We start from the raw sequence: 14719 nt of genomic DNA on the forward strand, positions 1-14719 counted from the left end.
TATTATTGGGGGAAAAAGAATGCCACGTTTCAATTTCTTACCAAGATTAGAAAAAGTGAGGCCCACTAAATGTCCCCCATCACCATCGAACACGTGGCAAATGCTGAGTCGTTTGATGGCCCATTGTGCAAAGGGAAATAATATATTCTCCCCATTTTCTTCCCTGTCACTACGCCTTGTATTGTAAAAAGTAAAAAGTAAAAAGAGCAGTAATAAATATATCACTTCCTATAGGAGGATCCTAGCCATTAGATCGGAAAAATGATTTCAGGATTTCAGGCGGGAGAGCCTTTCTCTCGGTAGATATTCTCCTTTTCACATTCACATTCTTCACCTGGAGAGATCTTTCTTTCCCACTTTTATCTTCATTTTCTTTACCCTACTCTTTTGCCTATTATTCTCTTTTCAAAATTCCATTCACCGCGCTTTCTGCAACATGGCTGAAAAGCGCGGGAGAGGGAAGCCAAAGGGAGAAGAGGGTTTTGTGAAATGTCTCTCCGATGAAAATGGATCAATGATTTCAGTTCAGATTTCTCGGCTTCGCGCACGCTGGGAGTTGGCTTCTGTTCTTAACTTCCTACATGTAAGTTTAGAGTTTTTTTTTTTTTTCCTTCTCTTGTAAATATAGGTTGATGGATTTTCAATAGGTCATTGCCTCTTTAAATCTTTTATTTCAGGTATTTCAGCCAGTGATTCAGACCCGTTTGGAGATTTCAGCGGAAGAGATCGAAACAGCTCTTATTTTGCCTAACACTACTTTGGCTCAGCTCCACATTGCCCTCTTGAAGGTGATTTGATTGGCATATTGAATCAACTGATTTCTGTATTTTCTTTTTGAAGATATTTGATTAACAAAATGTAGTTTTAGTTTCAGTGCACACATACTTTCGGTCATCTATTGCTTCTTTCCATACATTCACATAATGTTTTTTTTTGCCAAGGGTTCCTGTTGATTTAGCCATGAATGTGAGTATAATAACCTTGCATTTGATGAAAATAAGTATGAAACTAAGGTCATCTCTCGCAGCCAGATTTTTTTTTTTTTTCATGATGAATTAGTGCTTCCAAATGGTAAGAGAGGGGTAGGTCAGGTGGGATAGTAGTAGAGACTTGAGAGGGCACGAATAGGTTGAGGTTGAGAAGTGGCTAAAAAATCAGTAAAAAGTTGATTAGATTTTGAGTGGAGTTTTTTGTTTCCTAGTTTTGTAGGCTTTTTTTTGCCCTCTCCCCACTTAGTCTGTTACGGACCCGAATCGGTTCGCAACGGAATTGATTATCTTAGAGGGAAGGGTCAGTCCTATTTGTGCACAAAGATACAATTTCCGGGTTGATTTCTTCATTCCATCGCAGAGAACCTAATGAGTGTTTATCTAAAACATTCAATAGATAAACACAGAAAGATATATAAAGATCTAGTGATAAGAATGGAATGACTAAGTAAAGATTAACCTAATCTTATATAGTATCCAAATTAATCCTAGTTGCTTAATTTACCCTACCTGTCCAATTTACCATCCAAGTAATCCAATGATCAGATCTTTTATTCTAAATCCAAACTAATTTACTCCACTCTAGTGGGACCCATCCAGGCACTTAACATTCCACCCATCTAAGCACTGGCCAGTTGGTGAAAAATAAGATCTTGCATTGGACTTTTCGAAATTCTTCCCACTTGTCTTCTTTTTTCTCGTTCATTTACTTCTTTTTTTTTACTTGCAGTTAGTCACCATTTCGTATTTTGTCATCAATGGTTGAGGGAACTCCATTTTCAAATCAATCTTATCGTGTCGTTCATCAAAACTCCTGTTAACTTACCAACTTCTCCGATAGCTTAAGCTTTTGGAGAAGTTGGTAAGTTAACATGGTATCAAAGCCAAAGGTCTCGAGTTCAAACCTCCCGGATAGCGAAAATCCACATGCAATGGTCAGCCCAAAGTGGGACCACATGTGCCACGTGTTTGCCAAGTGGGTCACACGTGCGGGGGAGTGTTAAAGTATAAAAGATAAATAACGCCTTTCTCCAACAGCTTAAGCTTTCGGAGAAGTTGGTAAGTTAACAACTCCTTCGCTGTTTTTTACAGTGATTTGGATGTTGAGGCTCAGATGGTTGTGGGCGAGTATCTTCTCGATGGCTATGATACCAAATGTTACAAACCAAATTCGGTTTGCAATATGATTGATCTTCTTGGAGAGAAGATCGGCCTCTTGACCCACTTCGAGGGAAGGGTCGGTCCTCCTTGTGCAAAGACACAATTTTTGGGATAAAATTCTTCATTCAGTAATCTTCTTTCAATTACAATCAAGCAATCTATAGAGGACTCTTAACTATCAATAAAACAGGAAACAATTCTACCAAATAGGAAAGACTTTTCATGTCCTTGACCTCTTAAATAAGAGCACTCCTAATAATAACAACAATCAATCCTAGTAGCAACCTACAAATTTTATTCTCCTAATTAATAGTAGCAATCCACTAACTTTATTCTCCTAATTGTAACAACCAATCAAAGCAGCAACCTTCTAAACTTATCATCCCAACAAGACTTTCCCATCTTACGCCTTAAGTGACATCTTTCCCTGCATATAAAATTCTTTGCAATAGAATTGATCTTCTTAGAGGGAATATCGGCCTCTTGACCCGCTTCGAGGGAAGGTTCAGTCCTCTTTGTGCTCAAAGACAATTTCTGAGATAATTTCTTCATTCCATCACAGAGAAGCTAGTGCGTGTTTATATGAAACATTCAATAGATAAACATAGAAAGATCTAATGTTAAGAATGGAAATAACGAAATAAAGATTAACCTAATCTTGACTAGTATCCAAATTAATGCCAATTGTTTAATTTATCCTACCTGCCTAATCTACATCCAAGTAATCTAATGATCATATCTTCTATTCTAAATCCAAACTAATTTATTCCACTCTAGTGGGACCCATGTAGTCACTTAACACAGTCCCTTTCCCACTGTCCCTTACCATTAGATAAGCTAATATTCCAAGAAAAAAAAAATTCATGGTAGCCAAACGTGCCCTAAGTGATTTTTTTGTTCTTTCTATATTCACTTGAAGAGTTTGATGCGAATATGTTTTACGATTTTATAGTGTTAAAGTATCTTCAATTTCAATTCAAATGGAAAACAAGACTTTTGCTTGTCTGCTTCTTCCCTTTTCCTTCTTTATCTTTTCAAAGGCAAGAATATAACTTAGAAATCTTCAAGCTGTTCCCCGTTGGAAAATTACTTCTCAGTTAGGGGCCCAACTTGTCTTTCTCTCATTGGACACAAGAGGGAGAAGCGATTTCAGTTCAATTTAGTGACTCGGATTATGTTGGTGCCATGCTTTTGAACAACTGAAATGGGTTGTAAGCCAACTTGACAGACTCCTAGTTGCCCTTAATTTTCCATAAAATTTGGAAACTATAATTAGTCTGCTGCCTTGCCTTGAACCTTTCTCCAGGTTTTCTATTATTACAACAATTACAAAGTTTAAAAAAAAAATTGACCACACAAATTGATCTAGGTGGAGGTTGTGACCATGCATTAGTCATCCTCCAATACGAAAAAGCTCTTGCAGTCATACACAGGGCCACAACTTGCTGCCCCCTCTCTCCCTCACACACACACACACACACACACACACGATAATAGCCTTAAAGGCCTCTTCCATGAGGCGACACCCGTCCTTGACCCAAGTCATTTTGATTTTTGGATACTATTGTTTCTCTATTAGCTAGAGGGTTCCATCTTGAGGCCTACCAATGCCAATAATATGATCCCTAACAGTAGGATCAATTTGATGTTTTCCAGGTTTTAAATTTCGGTTTCAGTGTCAGTCGCTACAAAAAACAAAGAGTTCTTATTTGGTGTCTGGGAAGACTTGTGCGTAGTCCTTTAGGAATTGAGCCTCTAACTCAATGGTCAAGGCTTTTTTCTTCAACCTAGAGGCGAAGGTTCGATCCCTGCTTACCTACCAAAAATAAGACTTGCGCATAGTCAAATTGAAGCCCTTGATATTTGATCCAACAATGGATGTTGTTGTTGTAAGATGAAATATCAAGGGGCCGCCTCTCTTGTACTCCCATTATGTGCCTGTAAGCACATACACGGTTCACAATATAATTTCTCCAAAAATAGAAATGTTTCAATTTTGGTTGGACATTTCAATGAAAATCCTGTAAAATCATGGGAATGTATGAAAACAAAACAAATGTTAAAATTTTAATATGAAATTTAGGAAATGCTAGAATAAGCACAAATACACGCTTGGAAACCACCACATAAGCAAGATCGAAATCTCTTATGGTTTAACAACGTCAAACACATAGTGACATGCGTTGTCACACATGTCCGTTAATTAAGTACATTCCACATTTCACATGTAATTCATATTAGTATTTATATATAATACATACACTACATTTCATATACAATTCATATAAGTATAATTATGTACCACATACTGATATATTTTACCATTGATAGTATGAGTTTCGGATTCGATGTGTTTCAGTATCAATGAAACAGAAACATCTGAGTCGTTTCATTTCGGTTTTGGTGGAAATTTAAAACCATGGATGCTTCCTGGCATGCAACACTCCAATGCAAGTAATTGTGAAGCTTTATGATGTCTCTTTGGAATTGTTCTGTTTCATCAATACATGCACTTTGAAATCAAACTTGATGCTTCCATAAAGAATTTTTTTTGTCTGGAACACTTTAAAGAGATGCTTTCTTGAATGCATTTTATAAGGTTTTCTTTTTTGGTCTTTCCCTTATGAGTCTCTCTCTCTCTCTCTCTCTCTATATATATATATATATATATATATATATATATATATTTGTTTTATAATATGAGGAAATGGTTTGTGAGCAGCTGCTCAGATAAGCTTATCTGAGCCGAGCTTATAAACCATAGCGGGGGCCACATTTTTGGGGGGATCTAAAGCATTCATTTGGAAGGCCCTTCCATGGATAGGGTGTGTACCAAAAATCAGCCCTATAGGATCATCTACTCGCACTTCCAAACCCCCTTCTTACCTTACGGACTATCACACCCTTTAGTTACCCTCTCCATCCATCTTCAATTGCTCTAGTGATTCTTTTAATATTATAGCAGCATATGTATGAAATGGTTATGATAATGATTTTTATTTTCTATCTATATTTCGGAGCATTCTATGTTGATTGCATGCTGTTCATGTCGGCTACGATTATTTAAAAAAAAATTATGATGTTCAGAAGAACCCATGTAACATGGGATAGAAAGAACCTATAGGCTACGATTATTTTTAAAACAATTATGATGTTCAGAAGAACCCATGTAACATGGGATAGAAAGAACCTATAGGCTACGATTATTTTTAAAACAATTATGATGTTCAGAAGAACCCATATAACATGGGATAGAAAGACCCTATTTTGTCTGTTTTCCTTGCATCTATTTTATGTCAAGAAATGACATGTTTTATATTGACACCGGTGACGATACCAAGCGCTCGTATTCATTACCTCTTATTTTTGAAGACTTTCTATTGAAGAATCTATTATTTAGGTTTCTGAATATTATTAGCGGTATGTATCATGTAATGCATTATTACCTTGTAATCTTGAAGATCATAAATATTATTTCAGAAACTCAATCACATGTATTCTTCTTCTAATGAGAGTCAATATATCTACTTTGTTGTGCATGTTATGACCCATTACATTATCTGGGATGATTTGAATGTTTACCAGGGGATACCGCCTGTAAGCAAAAGCTTGACAGACTCTGATGTATGGGTGACAGTACTTTGTAAAAAACTTTCTGAGTGGTGGTCGTGGGTAGGTCATTCTAACATTATTATTTCTATCAAATCAAATAAATTTGTTTCATTGTAAAAAAAATTAAAAATAGTATTATTTGCTGATATAAAGTAATCTTAGCGCAGGTTGCTGAAGGGGAGTTTCCACTCATTGTGGCTCATGGGTATGCACAGATCACTTCCATGGTTGATTGTTGTTTTTGTTTTTTCTCCTCTATAAGTTTACTTCTGCTGGAGGCCATAATGAACGGATCCTTGCTTTGTGCAGTGAGGAGGTATCAAGATACAAAGAACTTGATCCGGCAATTCGTCTACTGATTCTTAAAGCACTTTGTGAAATCCGCGCAGATGTAAAGCAACCTGTCTTTGCGTTTCTTAGTTCTGTTTGGAAATGATTTTCTGTATACTTCTTTCACTGGTCAGATCCAGTGGACCGTTCTTTCGTCATCTTGAAATAATGGAGTTTTGGCCTTCTCGGGGGAAGTATACAGTGCCACCTAGTATCTGTTTCTATAATTTTATGCAATTTTGAGAGTAACTCAATTTTTTATTCACAGCAAGATGATACATTGAGGTATATTGATGATGCACTGAAAAACAAAATACAAATTTCTACTTTTCGTAAAGATAGGATAGCGGGAGACGAGCACGGAACTTCTTACTGGTACTTTTTATGAATGTGAATCTACTTTTTGTTTCAGTACATTGTTTCATTGCTTTGAAGAGCTCATGTCTAGCGGAATTCCTTTCTGGTCATATATAAATTAGGCCAGTTCTTCTGATATTTGAATAATTGGTAGTACATTCTGCTAATATCTTCTGTATTTTTCTCTTAAGGTATGATGGGGATTCGATTCTTGGACATAGGTTATACGTGGAAACAAAGAAGGTTGAATTCAATCCGAAGTTGAAGGGGAAGGGCCGCTTAGGACAACCTGCAGTCAGTATTGAGTGGCAGACACTTGCCACTAATCTCGGAGAGTTTCAGGAAATATCAGTAAGATCACATTGCTGTGCCCTTATGGTGGGCAATTGACCATATTTACCCTTTTATTTTTGGGTGCAGGATAAACTTTCATGTAGCAAAATCATAGTTGAAGCTGAGGTTGGGAAAATACTTAAAAATGATATTATTCCTGTTATTGAGGAGCTTCAAAAGGTGAATTTATCTTGCTTTAACCTACATTGAACCTCTTAACATTCCCATTTAGCTTCATAAAGCATTGCTAATTTTTTTTTGAGTAGCCATGGGATGTTTAGAAATAAATCCGATTTACTTATTTATACATGTCCTATATTCTCATGCTTTGCTGGGCTATAACTGATTTTCTTATTTATACTTGTCCTATATTCTCATGCTTTGCTGGGCTATAAGTTTATCCTTGTTGTACTCAGCCATTTAGTTTATTTTATCATAACAGAAGAAAGAAAGGGCACTGAAACGAAAACAAAGACAAGCTATGCTTCTGGATAGTTTTCTTACTTCTTATGGAAGTGGGAATAGTCGCTCCCGTCGTGGTCGCGGACCTGTCAGTTACACATTTGGTATGACCATTTTTCATATTTGTACCGATTAGCTTTTATGCTTGCTTAGCTATGATAGAAATGTCAATATGGTGTCACTAATGAGGAACTTAGACAAAGTATGCTGATGTGCCCAACTACTATTTTCTTATACAAAGATGATAGCTCATTCTTTTCTTTTCAATGAGAGAAACAGTGACAAGGAGAATTGGAAAATCCTGGAGATGGGCAGTTGATTTAATTTTGCTGGAAAAACTGGTTCAATTCGTCCTTATGTTTTGGTGGTTCTCTTTCGGCAGTCAACTGTTCGTTGAGCCTCGGAGTTAGAATTCTCTAAATGGAGACGGGGACAAAATATCCGCTCTGCAAATATCAGAAAAGCTTTAGGATACTGATAAATGATGGACTTGGAGCTTTTTAGCATAGTTACCGGCATGAATTTAAATTTCCACCGAAACCGACACGAAATGACCGGCATGTTTCCATTTCCATCCCCGCCGAAACCGAAACCAAAATGCATAAATCAAAATCGTTAGAGTAATAGCAGTATACTATATTACTATGGAGTACATAATTATATGTATGTGAATTGTGTGCAAAATGTGGTGCATGTATTATTTACAAATATTTATATGAATTACATGTGAAATTTTGTATGTAATAAATTACTAGACATGCGCGACAGTGCATGTTATTTCGATATTTTTAAACCATTATGGATCGTATTCTTGCTTATGTGATGGTTTCTAAGTATGTATTTGTGCTTATTCTATCATTTTCTGAAGTTTCATTTTCAAATTCTATCATTTTCATATGTTTCCTTGATTTTACAGGATTTCCACCTAAATTTCCAACATAAACCAAAATGTTTCCATTTCCATAGTGACCGAAACCGAAACTGAAATTTAAAACCTTTACCGGAAGCTTCTTAGTTGCATAAAAAACCATGGGGTATTTATTGTTCCAGTTGTATAATATATAAAAAGTGGCATTGAAGTCACTCATACTCATTTATATACCCTGAATGTGATAAAGTATCTTTGGCAATCCATCTATACTGGAGCCTTCTTGCTGTTCATGAGATGACCAAACTTGTTGAGTTTGCATACCGCAATACTGCTTATAAAATAGTGAGATTAATAATACTGCCAAAGATAGTGAACCGGATCTGTTAGCATCTTGTAAGCTACACAAATCAGAAATGTTTTAAATAGATACATGTTTTTTGGTAGGTAAGCTGGGATTGAACCTCCAACCTCTAGGTTGGAGGCTGGAGGCTAGAGGCTCAATCCCGATACATGTTGATATTACATTTGTGTTCATGTCAAAACTTGCTTTTTAGTGCAATACAGGAAGTACCGATATCTGTACCGAATTCCACTAGTTGCTAATTTTGATCCCCATAGCATCCATATGTTTCTTGGTGCACTCTCTACAAAGGGATTTGGCTTGTCTTGGTTGAGCCAACTCCATACCTTATGCTTCTTGTTCTGAAATACCTGGTAAAGTATTATATATCTCTGGCACATAATAAAAATATTGTATTGGCGAATGTTGGAAGGGGAATAGGTTTTAATTTCTTCCGGAGTAAGATTTATTTACTAGGATGATCATCACTAACTGCTACATTGTAGTGGCCTCGTTTATGTTTTGCTAGTATACACTATGTCGGCTAGTTCATGAACTAGCCATCAACAAAAACGATGATTGATTGACTTATTGCCCATTGTCATAGGATCAGAGTTGGTTTCACTTAATCCCATTTTATTGGCGTAAAGAAGGTTCAGACAGGCGATTATAGAACATTCTAGAAGTCTAGTTTTGTGTTGATGTGATGCAAACCTTGGCTCTGGTACTTCTTTGGTGCAAACCTAGGGTTTACAGGTTCTTTTAGAGAACTTCAGGAGCATAAAAGTGTCTAAACGTCACTTAAAACAACAAATCATTCTATGAATAGATTTAAACATCCTAAATTAATCAACTAGCAACAAGGTTATGCAAAGATTTAGAGCTTTTTGAGTTAATTCACCAACAGATTAAATTTAGTCCAAACATAGGTTGCTAACACATAAATATTCGTGGCAAATAAATCAGATATGTAACTAAGATTTATCAATAACATACTATCCACAATGCTGAAAAGATGGAAAATAAATAAAGGAAAAATACTGATAGAACCCCTCAACTATCTGACATTTTCACTTCTAACCCTATGGTTTCGAAGTCACCAACGATTTTGTTGGGTTTTTTTAATGTGACGGAGAGCAGGAAGCAACTATAATGCCCTCGTCTTCCCCAACTAAAAATTAGGGTTTCCATACTTGAAAACTGAAAATTAGGGTTTGATTCAAACCCTCATTTATTTATCAGCACAAACCCTTGATGTAGGGGTTTTGTTTGTCTTCATCCATATCATTATCATGCTTTGCACATAAACCCTAAGATTTTAGGGCTTTTTTTGTCTTTTATCATTGTTTTTTTCTTGAAATGTGGGGTTTTATGTAGCCATGGAGCGGGGTTTCATTGTCTGTGGTGGGGGATGTCTTGAAGAAGAGTGCCACTTGTTGCCATTGAGGAGGAGGAACTGTCAACTAGGAAGAAATAAGCTTGGAAGGAAATGGCGTAACCCTAAGCCCTTTGCAAATGGCTTAAAACCAGTAAGGAGGGTATTTCTGTCCTCAAAATATTAACCCAGGTTAGTTTGAGTCATTCCGTCAGGTTAAAGTGACTGACCGTCAACGGAGGGGGTCCACTTAAATTTGTCATAAAGTTCACGGGTGTCGTTGGTGGCTTCGAAACTATAGGGTTAGAAGTGAAAATGTCAAATAGTTGAGGGGGTGTATCTGTATTTTTCCCAATAAATAAAGTTAGGGCCTAAAAGTATAAGGTATGGTTGGAAAAGGGACAGGTAAAAAAATAGGGCTGTAAATGGAATTGTATATGGGGCGAGGGATATTAAAGGTCAGATCACACCTTATCGTGTGCCTCGACCTTGAACTCTGTGAGGAGAAGCTCCCAAGAGGGGATGGAGGGGTAGCAACAACCACGGTACATCCAATGGCTCTACTTACTAGCCACCGGTGATGAATAAAATGATAGGAAAATGGTAGAACTGGGCATAAATCAGCAGGGAACATCAAAGACAGCCGAGAGAGGAAAGTGATGGCTGGATTTGCTATAAAGGGTTGCAGAACAACATATCTGATAGGAATTCAGTAATCAAATTGAGCTTGAAAAACAGCTATAACATCTGGTTGTTTGTCGAGGATAAGAGATAAATGAGGGGAAGAAAGGAAGGAAAATGCTGAGAAAAACCTGCGAACATCAGGTTGCTATTCGGAAACTGCAGGAGAGGAAAAGAGGAGCCGTTGGTTGCATTGAGTGCCGGATAAGGCCGATCAACAGGGGAGGGGAGGAAAGAAGGGAAATGTAAGATGGGGCTGTCAGCTGCAGGAAAATTCCTGAACTCCTTGCTGACGGATGTAGAGAGGCGGCCCCTTAAAAAGCATCTAGACAGGGGGAGGGAGAATCCACATATATAGCCCAGAAATCTTTTCTCCCATTCCAATGTTGGGTCTTACAATCCACCCCCTTGAGGCCAATGCCAATGCCCTCACACCCCCCCCTTGGGGTCAGCATCCTCGTTGGCACACCGTACTGTGGGAGGTCCTACTATGATACCATTATGTCACGCCCCGACCCCACTGTGTAAATATTGTCCGGTTCTGGGTCTTCTACCCTCCCCAGTTTTGTTTTCCCACAACGCTACTATGCCCGACCCACTCTGCAGGGGCTCGCCCCTTGGAGATGCTGAAAACATGTCTTCACAGGGAGAGGGAGAATCCACATATAAGGCCCAGAAATCTTTTCTCCCTTTCCGATGTAGGATCTTATATATGCTATCAAAACTCATGGTTGTTATTATAATGGTCAGGCTTCTGTAGTCATCACTCAACATTGCATCATCGCATGCAAGTTAGAGATCACCTTTTTAAACAAATTATTAACAGAAAGTTATCCCTTCTATCGTTGTTTGATTATTGCGCAGAATCTACTGAATGATATTGGCTGTATAATAGTAACTTTCTAACAAGTAACAACTTTCATTTGTCTTATTTTTCCTTTGAAGTTTTGTAAGAATGATTCTCAATAATTGAATTTTATTTACAGATGAATATGACCGTTCTATTGATGAGGCAATACAGCTTATCAAGTAAGTTCTGCAGCAATGCAAGGCATTTCTTTCCATTTTTGCCACTTTGGGTTTGTTTGATTTTCCTTATTTTTGTTGCCAGATTGAGATGTTCCCGAAAATATCTGAAAGAAGCTTAAAAGATCTCCAGAATATTGATCTTAATCATCAAAATACAGTAGGGTTTTTTTCATAAATATACATACTCTCCTGATTTATCCCCTAAGTTTGTTCTTTTTTCCCCTTTAAGAGCTAAAGATAATTCTATTTTTTGAGGGCTGTGCGACATTTATAGCATCTGTTCTTCCTTTCGTGTTTACTTAAGTATCTGAACTAGGAATGGAAGCATTTTAAAGTATTTATATGGCTGAGGCAAAAATGGCTAGGTGAGCAATATCTTTCAAGCATTATGAAGTAGTCGACGCTTCAGAAAGAGATGACAGAAGGCACTTCCATGAAAAATTGAAGTTCTACATGAATAAATGTGGGCATATTGTTAAATGATCCACAACTATAGAGAAGGGTTTTTCTCTTGTTCTTTATTTTAGAGTGGACAAGATACTCCTGTCTTTCAAAAAAAAATAGAGAGATATTCCCAAGTCTCTTTAAGTAGATTTTCTTTCTGCATGCTAAGGGCAGAAGAACTTGCTCTTAACTTCACAGATTGGAAAGTCACAAACATCCTTGTATTTGAAAAATGAAGCTAAACAATCGTGAGGCATATTGTTAAATGGTCCACTGCTAGAGACAAGTGTTCATCTCATGTTCTTTATTTTAGAGAGGGCTAGATACTTCCAAGTCTCTTAACTGTGTTCCTTAGATTTTCTTTCTGCATGTTAAGGGTCGAAGAACTTGCTCTTAACTTCACAGATTGGAAAGTCACAATCATCCTTGTATTTCATAAATGAAACTAAATCACTTTCATAGTTTTGAGATGAACAGAATTATCTTATACTACTATTAATGTGCTGAAATCTCTGCATTTTGTACTAGAAACCACAAAAAATATCTCCCGGTACCTTTCATATTTTTTTCCCTTTTTTGCTGTTTTAATTCTCCAGGGTTATTCTGAACTCATGCTGTTATTAGTGTAGAAAAGTTTTCAAAGAATAAGATTGTATGGGATTCCTTGATTCCGTTAATTTTTGTTTAGGTACTTGAAGCTTCATAACTGACACTGATTTAAACTGTGAATTAGGGAAGGGAAGACAACCCAAGAGCAAAAAAATGAAGGTAAAAATATTGAGCATGCTGTAAAAAATGATGATGAAAATGATGGTGATGATGAAGATATGGATTATGATGTAAAAAATGATGATGAAAATGATCTCGATGATGATTACTTAAGCAATTCTGATGAGGACAACGACAATCCTGAGCCGACAAGAAGCTCGGAAGGTGCCGAGAAACAGAAAGATACTCAGGCCATAGGGGCTCTGGGTTTGCGTCGTAGTAGGAGAACAGCAGCCAACAATGGTCACCAGGAACACAATGTGTCTGATATGATTACTAAAACTCATGATGGTATGAAGAAGAGACTGAGGCAAAAACCTACTCATAATCACATTCAAATCATTTCTGACTCTGACGATGGCAACCCGTCAAAAAATACAGATGATGAGCAATCCAACGGCCGATACGAAGTGGATTCGGCTACTGAAAATGAAGGTGAACAGTGAAGAGAATAGTGTATAGCAAACTCTGGATAGAAATGATGCAGAGAATCATTACATAACAGGTGCACATATGACATGATTTCCTTGAATTTTGTATTATAACAAGGAAAAGCAAAGTGCAGTTAGTATTTTTTGACATACTTTACTACCAAACAGGCTCCTTTACTGCATGAATTATTACTATGTCGAACATTTTCATATTTGGATATCACCCATGGATATTCCAGTTTTTCTATGCAGTTGAATGTTTTGTTCCTGAATTCAGGCTACTTTGGGAAGCATATCTCCCACTGTTGAAAGGGTAAGATAGCTTTGATGATAATTCTAAAAGGATGCCTTCTGAATTAAGGTGTTGTGACCATCCCTGTGAAGTACCACATTTATTGTGGGAAAGACTTGATAATAGGGCTGTACCCAAGTTATGTGTTGTTCCTTAATGTGGGTATTCAATAAGGATTTTGCAGGAACTGTATGATATTAGCTTAGAATTCGCAACTCTTTGGAGTCAATGATTCAAGCAACGTTGGTTACTTTTATTTTGATAAAAGCTTTTCTAAGGCTAATGATATTGGCACTACCATATTTTGATAGTTGTACTAACTCATCCTTTATTTATTATTTAAACAGTTGCCAGAGATTATTACAATTACCATGTTATCATTTGATGAGGGCACTCCTCACTTTATTAAAAGTACGGTATGGCCACACCGTAGGATGATCCAAACCGTCCATTAGATGGGCCACAGCCTAAGTAGGTTGTACCCCAAAAATTATTTCCATAGGTTGATCCTAACCCTCCGATCTATAGAGGGTTAGGATCAACCTATGGAAATGATTTTTAAGGCAACCTATTTAGGCTGTGGCCCATCTAATGGACGGTTTGATCACCCTATGGTGCGGGCCATACCATACTTTTAATAAAGTGAGGAGTGCCCTCATCAAAATACAGTAGGGCTGATAACATTTCCCTTTCCAAATAGCTCTCAAAAGCCAATTAAAAAAGGAAAGAGAAGCTGAGTTTGTGCAGTTATTAAAACATGGTAGAGCCAATATCAGTAGCCTAAATTTATTATATCCCAAGGGACATCGCTCTCATCAAATACCCTTTATCTATCCCATTCCCAAGGGGAAAACATTTCTCAAAATCTATTTCATACCAGAGGCATCTCATTCACCAACCGTGCCAAATCTCTTCCATGGTCAAGACCCACCAAGTTCACAAGGTCCATCTACCAAAGGGCATCATTTCAATAAGCTTTTGCCAATCAATTCAATTCCCAAGGGTCATCAATTCTACATGATTTTGCCAATCAATTTATGTTCTTACGACTTACGAGGACTTAGAATCAACTACATGATTTTGTTCTAGATTAAATTATCACAAATCGATGTTCTTCACTTCACTTTCCTTCGACAATGTAAAGTGAGCTTTTTTTGTTTGATGGGTAAGTTTGGGTCAGGCAATGGAAACTGAACATTCCTGTTGTCCTAACTGACGTGTTTTCCTTTCCTAGTGTTTATTGG

The 14719-nt window shown here is 37.1% G+C and overlaps 1 protein-coding gene across 2 annotated transcripts; it reads left to right on the forward strand.

The window, feature by feature from the left end:
- The first annotated feature begins 290 nt into the window (after positions 1–290).
- LOC143847462 (DDT domain-containing protein DDR4) lies at positions 291–13450 on the forward strand. Of its 2 annotated transcripts, XM_077356285.1 has the most exons (12): positions 291–583; positions 678–788; positions 5736–5822; positions 5930–5967; positions 6072–6153; positions 6361–6467; positions 6641–6800; positions 6870–6962; positions 7225–7348; positions 11498–11540; positions 11623–11697; positions 12718–12843. In XM_077356285.1, exons 1-11 carry the CDS (start codon positions 437–439, stop codon positions 11657–11659), a joined length of 1029 nt encoding a protein of 342 aa, XP_077212400.1. In that variant the 5' UTR covers positions 291–436; the 3' UTR covers positions 11660–11697; positions 12718–12843. The 2 variants fall into 2 exon arrangements, with proteins under 2 accessions (XP_077212400.1, XP_077212399.1); XM_077356284.1 differs by lacking the exon at positions 11623–11697 and having other exon boundaries at positions 294–583; positions 12718–13450.
- The last annotated feature ends 1269 nt before the right edge of the window (positions 13451–14719 follow it).

The sequence above is a fragment of the Tasmannia lanceolata genome, unplaced genomic scaffold (assembly GCF_043159265.1).
Source record: "Tasmannia lanceolata isolate RefF3 unplaced genomic scaffold, GAP_Taslan_0.1 ptg000015l, whole genome shotgun sequence".
Lineage (NCBI taxonomy): Eukaryota > Viridiplantae > Streptophyta > Magnoliopsida > Canellales > Winteraceae > Tasmannia > Tasmannia lanceolata.

Bases quoted from the DNA above. Each gene is read 5' to 3' on its own strand.
- LOC143847462 (XM_077356284.1), top strand. From the start codon at position 437: ATGGCTGAAAAGCGCGGGAGAGGGAAGCCAAAGGGAGAAGAGGGTTTT. The intron at 7,349-11,497 runs GTATGACCATTT...TTTTATTTACAG, and splicing joins ACCTGTCAGTTACACATTTG to ATGAATATGACCGTTCTATT. The intron at 11,541-12,717 runs GTAAGTTCTGCA...ACTGTGAATTAG, and splicing joins GAGGCAATACAGCTTATCAA to GGAAGGGAAGACAACCCAAG.